At 38.6% G+C, this 8,641-nt stretch overlaps 1 protein-coding gene across 1 annotated transcript; it reads left to right on the top strand.

The window, feature by feature from the left end:
* Window positions 1-1,705: 1,705 nt before the first annotated feature.
* LOC144462485 (bcl-2-like protein 15) lies at window positions 1,706-7,752 on the top strand. The gene is made up of 4 exons (XM_078166343.1): window positions 1,706-1,873; window positions 2,275-2,390; window positions 4,662-4,883; window positions 6,405-7,752. Exons 1-4 carry the CDS (start codon window positions 1,738-1,740, stop codon window positions 6,423-6,425), a joined length of 495 nt encoding a protein of 164 aa, XP_078022469.1. The 5' UTR covers window positions 1,706-1,737; the 3' UTR covers window positions 6,426-7,752.
* Window positions 7,753-8,641: the final 889 nt, after the last annotated feature.

Here is an 8,641-nt window from a genome sequence, read left to right as displayed (position 1 = left end):
ACTATAAAGTGATGCAACTTTAGCGCAAGTTCCATTTTTATTTGCCATGATGTTGGGAAATCTCTCTGAGATTTGTGCCTCTGCTGCAAAATACAGTGGAAGTGAATGGAGTTTCCACAGACAGTTTTTACATGAAAATTGGACACAGCTAATTCTGTGTACTTTTCTTTCACATCAGCTGTATCGGGAACTGATTTTGGAAAATATGTTGCTGTTGAATTGTTTTATCATTATTATCATTACTTTAACACTGAGAGCACCTCAAATTAAATTCCATTCACCTCATTTGTAGCTATTAAAGGTGAAGGCGAAAATTTAGGACAGGCTATCTCAAAACCTGGACAAATAAATCCACAACTGTTTGCATAGATACATATATACCACAAATATAGGAAAAGAGCCAACGTTCCGACAACTATATATAAGCTATATAAAGTGTTGTTTGCATCTCCTGTCTGACAGAGCTCAGTTTCAAGCTCTGCTAAACACACTATAAGTCACATAGAGTGTTTCTCAAAGTCAAGGAAGGATCCTTAAATGGCTGAATTTCAAGGAGGCTAAACGTCATCAAATCCCACCTGAGGACTGTCTCAATGTCAAGGATCCTTCAAATTTTAACGAGGACCGAGTCCTTAAATCAGAGAATTTTCAAGGATGCATGTGTGTATCCTAAGCAGGTATAAAATACCCACAATTCTTTGCGCACAATTTGCTGGAAGTGAAGGCTGGGCCCCTTCAACAAAACCTCGTAATTTACACTTTCCAATGTCTCAACTGCTGAATAATGAAATATATAAAATACCATGATCAGATAAAACATTCATTCATTCGTAGCTGCTTATCCTCTTGAGGATCATGAGGGGGCTGCAGCCTGTCCCAGCTGACATTGGGCGAGAGGCAGGGTACACCCTGGACAGGTCGCCATACTATCACAGGGCTGACACATAGAGACAGACAACCATTCACACTCACATTCACACCTACAGACAATTTAGAGTCACTAATTAACCTGCATGTCTTTGGACTGTGGGAGGAAGCTGGAGTACCTGGGGTACTGACACGGGGAGACATGCAAACTCCGCACAGAAGGGTTTCCTCCCGGACTGATCCCCCTTGCTGTGAGGCGACAGTGCTAACCACTGCATCACCGTGCCGCCCTAGATACAACATACAAGTGTTTAAATAAATCATTTACAGCAGTGACAGAGCACTAAGTGCTACAAAAGTTTAATTAGCCTACCTGTTTGTTTTTTCTAAGTATAATCCAGAAGCATATTCTTCCTAAAAGTCATGCAACTTTGAAAATACTGCTTATGTTCAAATTGTACAACGACATTAGAGTGCCAAAATGATCACAGTATCCTGACACCCCAATCAATGACACTTGTTAGCCTGTTCCAATGTGTGTTCACTGTATACTAGGAAGGACTCTCACTTTGCCCCTGTGGGATCCCATCCTACCAAGGAAGGACCTTTCACGCTGAGAAACACCAATAGACTATTGATATCATCAGCTGAACAATAAGATCATTGACCAAATGCTCCTCATCATTCAGCTCCAGGATAAAAGCTGCCCTGTAACATAAAAGTATACCACTGGTTGAGAGATAAGTATGTGGACGAACGCGCTTAACTAGCCTACAGGTGAGCTATGACTCAGGCTTGTACACCGGAAGTGCGAGAGTTACCCACCCTCCGCTTGCGGCTGCGCGCGGTGTCCGGCATTAGTGAGCAGCAATGGCTCCGACAGCAGAGTTGGTCGAGTGGCAGACGACTGAAATAATCAAATATCTGCTTGAAGACGAGGAAGAGCATGAAAATCGTTGCCTCTTAGATGCTGGACTGGAGGTTGACAGCCCAGGAGGGGACGACGGTGAGTTAGTTTGTTGTATCTGTCCGTGAATGGTGTGCTGTGTGTGTGTGTGTCTGAGAGAATCGACTGTAACGTTACTCAACAAACGTGTCGGTGTGTTTACTGTAAACGTTAGCTACAGTATCGAGAAGCCAGCATTCGTTTTTAGCTAACGTTACATAACGAAACGTCAATGTGGTGATATATCATAGACTTTAATTATATTTAAGGTTCAAGACAATGTAGCGTTAACACACATACGCAGGGTCCGTTATTTTTGCTCGTAAACACCTCAGTGTCATTTCCACGTCACTCTGACCTCTCGGTTGTGTATGTAGGTAGGTGTACAGTAAATATAGGTCTGCTGTCACATGCTGTTATAGCTTTACATGTTTTTTGTGCTGTTTCGTTTTTGTTTGCAGATAGTTTTGATCCAGTTCTGATCGCTGATAAACTGAGGGCTGTGGCTGATGCCCTGGATGACGACATGAGGTTTAAAGCTGCTCTGAATGACCTGAAGAAAGCAGCAGCACAAGAGGTACACCATACACACTGCAAGGGCAAAGGGTGAATTAAGGTTGATTGGAACATAAGGTCAGATGGGACAGAGTGACTGTACAGGGTTTATTTTCTCCCCTGATGAGTGAAAATATATTTATTTTGCTGAACCCTTGCTGTGAAATCTGAATCAAATTTGCATGTCCTCATTGGTGTGACACATAGTGGCAGGCCAGGTATCACACAGGACGTTGACCCTGCAGTCTATGGCTGAATCCAGATGTCCACCCTGTGGACTTGCAGACTGAGCCCTCAACTTCAGTTGTTTGTAGTGTTACTCATTGCCGTGGAAACATTCAGCTATTGCTGCTGTCATATTCACACATATGTCATATAAGCTGATGAACAGTGAATGTATAGCCTTTTTTGTGACTAAACAAAAATGTATTAAGACCTTCTTTTGTTGCTTTTCAGGCATTTTTTTTTGCCTTTCTCACTGCCTGATAGGCTGCAATGATAAAATGCAACATCTCCCTGTATCATGATGTGGCTGAATATTATTTCTGGCCCTTATAATTCAAGTAGCATTTTAATAGGCCTAACTATCAATAACTAACCCACAACGTCACGTCTGTGTTGCAATGAAATGTGGGTTATTAAATCAGTGAAGTCTGCTGAATTCTGCACCCCAAGCGGACTCTCTGGAAGTCTGCAGGAAGTCTGCAGGAAGTTCGCTTGAGGCCCCTTGTGGAGTGGATGAATTGTAGCTTTGGACTAAGCACTCCCAGACTTTCTGGGAACGCGTCCGCGAAGTCTGTGAGTCTGCAAGTGTGGTGAGGTCCGGACTTTTCGATTCAGCCTATGAGTTGAGGAAAATGACATTGTCAGGGACCATACGTTTGTCATGGCTAATATAGTACAGAACTGTAACAATATGTCGATCTTGATTGATTTATCAATTCACTGCATCAACCATCCAATATTATCGATGCAAAGTAAAAACATTGATACATATTGTCATCTCTTTATGATAAGCCTTTATTTTAGAATTCCCATGGCATGTTTGTGTCATCATTGTTGTCCAAGCGTACCTCCTTCCTGCGCCAGGGAGAGACAGTGTCAACTAGTCAAGAAAAAGATGATAAGGGCATTAACTGATATCGTCTCATGTCGATCACAGACCCCTGAATTGAATCGAAATTAAATTGTGTCTTGGAAGACTTTATGATATCAGCAAAGACTGTATTGCTGTCAAAAGAATTTGTTTAATAACCTATCATGATGAAACCTGTGATTTACACCCATATTAAGATATTTCACAAACCTTTGTTGGAACATAAATATATGTCTGCAATAAAAGCTCATACATGTCGGAAATTCAAAAACTGTCCCAATCAGGATTAATTTACCCCACTTTATATTTATTTCTGTTTCTAATCTTACTCTCTATACTTTTAACTGTCTGTTTATCTGTTCTTAATTCTGTCATTGTGCTAATGCAACACCTGAATTTCCTCCCCGGCGACAGATAAAAGCGTTTGTTATGGTAATTTATTTTATATTAACGTCCTGGAAGAGGGATCACTCCTCAGCTGCTCTTCCTGAGGTTTCAACCATTTTTTCCCCCGTTAAAGGGATTCTTTTGGGGAGTTTTTCCTTATCTGCTGTGAGGGTCCAAAGGATTGATTGATTAATCCATCACTAGCACTCACAGGATCAGAGGCTATGTGTATTCTTTGATACTTATGGGCAGAGGAAGCACTGCTACTTTTTGTGGAGTAATGCTGAAACAAATGTTGATTATTCATTATTTAGTTGTGCAAATATTTTCTTATCCACGAAGATATTGGTATAGATTTTGGTTTTGTGTGTCTATGTCTTGAAATGTCAACAGGTTTCATTTGGTTGAATTTCTTCTGTGTAAACGTTCAGTGCAAACTCAGGCAGACTCTCAGGTTACAGTGTGCGGTGACTCACTTGACTCGAACGCCTGGAGCTCAAAACAGCAGAAATTCAGAATCGGAAACACTTCATTGATCCCAGCGGGGGAATTGTGGAATTAAATTTTAAAATGAAATAAATTAATTTTTAAAATCTGTAATATGTGTTTTGTATATCAAAAATAACTGTAAATAGTAAAGCAAACAAACAAAGCATTTGAATATAGATCCAACAGTAGGTGTGTTTTTCTGTTTCCAAACTTGACTTGGGAACTAGATGTAGTTAAGACCCATGTTTATGTCTACAGTGATGTCTTCATCTTGAATGTCCTGCTCTAAAATATCTTGGCCTCTGTCTTATCTCTCCCCAGGCCTTGGACAAAGCGTTTAGCGATGGCGTGGATGCTGTGTGCCAGAGTCAGGTCTCCAAGCAGGCTGAAATTGCTTCAGAGGTGCAGCTAATCAGGGCCTCGGTGGCCTTTGGACTGTATGTCAAGAAATCCTGTCCAGAGTTAAAAGGTCAAGTGCAGAAGGCCATGACTTCATTCCTTAACAGGCACGTGGCTTCATGGGTGACTAAGCAAGGTGGATGGGTAAGAAGTTTTTATATATATATATATTTTTTTAAAATTAAGATCACTTGCACACATCAGGACGGCTGGAAAACTACAATACAAAAGGTCAAGGAGACACACTGCGCAACCACTGACTTTTATTTGCAATATAACCGCACTATAAAGTGCAACATAAGCACCTCTTCTTACTGAGATATTTACTGGAGATGTATTTTACTTGCTACGTGTCAAGCAAGTTGAGTTTCATTTTCTTTTCATCACTCCATTTTACAAGAAATGATTAATCAGTCAAAGTGCTTCCTCTTTCATTTTTGTTAACCACCACACCTGACTGGACATCGAACAACTGAAGCAATACCAGCTGCTTACCCAGCAGGCTTTATACAACTTCCTTGGTGCCAGTTTAATTCTTGTGAAATGAATGTGCGCTGAACTTGTTTAACCTGCAGACGTAACGCAAATTTGACTCAACCGTTCAGCCTTATCTTTACAGAAACCAGCAGACAAGCGTAGTAGGGTTTTAATACTCTAAGTCAGCTCCATAAATAAAATGATTGTCACCATGACCACCATGCGAGAGTTGTAAATTCCTGTCTTATAGTGTTATAAATCGAATCAAACTTTATTGCAGACTCCAACGTCCAAATAGACATACAATCACATACAGTACATAAAACAAAAATACAGTAAAAAGGCGTTATATCACATAATATTAAAAAAGTACTTGTGCATATTCAGTAAAACCACTGCGGACTGTGTGTTGCAGTCTGACAAGACTTACTCGTGTTCAAACTGGAATTCCTGGATTGTACATTTTTGTAACACCAGTGCATGAAACAGCATGCCCCCATAAGTGGTGCAGTGTAACAAAAGTACTGTTTTGACATACTTCTCAGAGGGAAATATACTTTTTACTTAACTACATTTATTTGACATTTATAGGTACTTTTTATATAGTTATGATGATGCTGTATTGTACTACTAATCTACCCAGTAGTATATAAAGTATCTAGAAGTGGATCCACAACATCAGCATGCTCGTACACACATAATATTAATAGTGGTATAACACTGTAAATAGGAGCCATAATGCATAATGAGTCCTTTTATTTTTGATATTTCAAGTACATTTAGCTGATAATATTTGTATACTGTTACTTAAACAATATTTTAAGTCAGGACTTTTCCATGTTATTGAGTATTTTAAGACTGCTGTATTTCTACTTTTACACCACTGGCCCCCATCAACGAGGTTTTTTTTTCTTAATGTGTATTTTTAGTCATTTTAAAAGATGAAATTGACCTACTTGAATACACAGTAAATCCAGCAATTAGTATTGCAGTACAAAACTTAAGTGTGTTGAGTATTCTGCGCAATGTAATTTTTATTAACACATTAAGGAACAGATTTAGACCAAAGCCACATCTGCACATGTGCACCCTTATGTTATAGTTCTGTTTAAGGACGCATGTCTAGTTTCGTTCTGAGTGACTGGTCAATTTTTGACTGTAATTTTGTGTTTGTGTGGTTTCTCTCAGGACAAAGTGCCAGACGTTTGAGACGGAGTCTTGCCAAGCCAGCCTCTCTTTAACAAAGCACACCCGCCTGAACAACAATATTTCACCAGATCACTTTGTGGAGCCACTGTATCAGTCTGTAATCTGTCTGTTTGGTGGTTTGTTTTCACGCAGACAGGCATCTGATCACACACTAAACCTCTTCATTAGAATTTTCCTCAAGAGTTCCTGTTTTCGACAATCTGGTGATAACCCCATGATCCAGTCATGCAAGTGCACGTTACACGTTAATGCAATCATGTGTGTTAAGATAGCTGATGGGAGCTGATGCAATGGAATGCAGCTGCTAGTGAGAGAAATAGTTTCACTTCCCACTAACTTGTACTACGTGCTTTGGTTTGTAAATAATGTGAATTAATTGTCATCACAATTATTATAGCAAAAACAATTTTAAAAAGTCACTTTCATTCCAATTAATGTCATTTTTATTCATCAGAAAACACCTAATTTCACAATATACTAATGGTTTATTCTCCACTACATCACTCCTTGTGCTTCTTATTATGAAAAAAAAACCCTCTTGATTGTTTCAGAAGAGTTTTCTGAGTGATCAGTGGTCTCAGTCCCAATTTTGTGTATTTATTTCCATTTGTTTGGGTTCATGTTCGGGGCTCCTGCATGTCTCACTAAATTAATTTAATATAAATATGATTTAATTAATTTTGCTGATGCATCTCTTTTTTCTTGCCTGCCAGAAAAGCTTTAAATAATTTTAATTTGTGCAATGATAAGTTATAACAGTGAAACTGTTAAACCCACCATGTTCACACTTTAGCATTCATTCCATTTATGTCCAAACTGTGTACTCAGTCAGGGAATGCCATTTTCGGAGCTCAGCCAAGCTGTGATTTCAAGTACTTGAATGGGGTTTTCTATCACTTATTTTTCCAAGAAATATACGGGTACTCTGATGTCTGTCTTTAAAAAAAAAAAAAAGTGTGTTGCATGTCGTAATCATATGTGGTCATTTGGGATATACTTCTCCAACATTTTAGACAATGCATGCAATGTTTACATGGAAGGAAAAAAATGAGATATTGAAACCATAATGTACACATGTAGTGGCACCATTTTATACATGTCTGTTTTACAGTTTGATGGGACATATTTGGTGTATGTGGAAACTGTGATATCTTCACTACAAGCTAAAGAGCTGTTGGACATGTGCAGGGTTGAAACAACACAAAGGCCAGCATTTGAATGTTTCATGAGCAACTTTTTTTATTTGCAGGTTGTAAACTTGATTAAAAGGGCACCTTTACTTTTTTTGTAATTTTTTATATGATTTCAATAAATACATTTAAAATGATTATTCATATGGGTATTATTTCATTCTGGATATGACTTTGAGATATCCTAATGCATTTTACACATTTCAAACAATTATATTTATTATTATAAACAAATTGAAATGCTAACAAGTCAAATTTTCTTTTAAAATTGCCAAAATTACACCACTTATCATAGCCTGAAATTGTAAAAGAAACTGATCTCTACCCTTTACAGGCTTTGGCACTTTATCAGCCAAATGCTTGGTATTGCCTATGTGGAAATTTTCAATACCTCCTCCACACACAAGGAATGGGAGAGGGAGGATCGCCCTCTAGTGTTACGGCAGAGCTTGAGAAAAGAAGAAACAATAATACTCACATTTAAATCCATATAAAAACCGTCGAAAGTGTTTAAGATTTGTTTGTTTGTGTTTTATTTTTGTCTCTGTAAAGATGCAGTTACTGTATAATGCATGAGATCACAGGAAAAGCATACGGTGGTAGAAAAATATGTAGGTGACAAGTTAAATGACATGGGGACAAAGTTCTCTCTGAGACCGACTAAGCATGTCTTTATCAAATAATTACAGAAATAAAATTAGGTAAGGAAGTGTCTGCAATAGTTTCTTCTATGCCTGGTAGTACACAGACCTGAACTATATCTGCATGTATATGTATGAATCTCGATGTCTTTTCTTTCTTGCTTTATGTTTTGAACTCTCCACAGTCCCGTTGTGCCTCATAATGTTGTTTCACTACTGCACAGTAACCAGCAGAGTGCAGCACTGACCAGTGTGAAAGCCGCCACCCATATTTTAAGACTAATCATATGAACATCACGAACATGGAGAGTGTGATTGTGAACGAGGAACCAAACAAGCCTGGATCAAATTTTATATAGTGTTTGCAAGTTTCTCTTCCTTTTAC

This window comes from Epinephelus lanceolatus, chromosome 1, assembly GCF_041903045.1.
Source record: "Epinephelus lanceolatus isolate andai-2023 chromosome 1, ASM4190304v1, whole genome shotgun sequence".
NCBI lineage: Eukaryota > Metazoa > Chordata > Actinopteri > Perciformes > Serranidae > Epinephelus > Epinephelus lanceolatus.
This window is presented reverse-complemented; position numbering and strand designations above follow the sequence as displayed.

Excerpts from the sequence above, each read along its gene's own strand:
- LOC144462485 (XM_078166343.1), top strand. The coding sequence starts at position 1,738 with ATGGCTCCGACAGCAGAGTTGGTCGAGTGGCAGACGACTGAAATAATC. Across the intron at positions 1,874-2,274 it reads CAGCCCAGGAGGGGACGACG|ATAGTTTTGATCCAGTTCTG; the intron begins GTGAGTTAGTTT and ends TTTTGTTTGCAG. Across the intron at positions 2,391-4,661 it reads AGAAAGCAGCAGCACAAGAG|GCCTTGGACAAAGCGTTTAG; the intron begins GTACACCATACA and ends ATCTCTCCCCAG.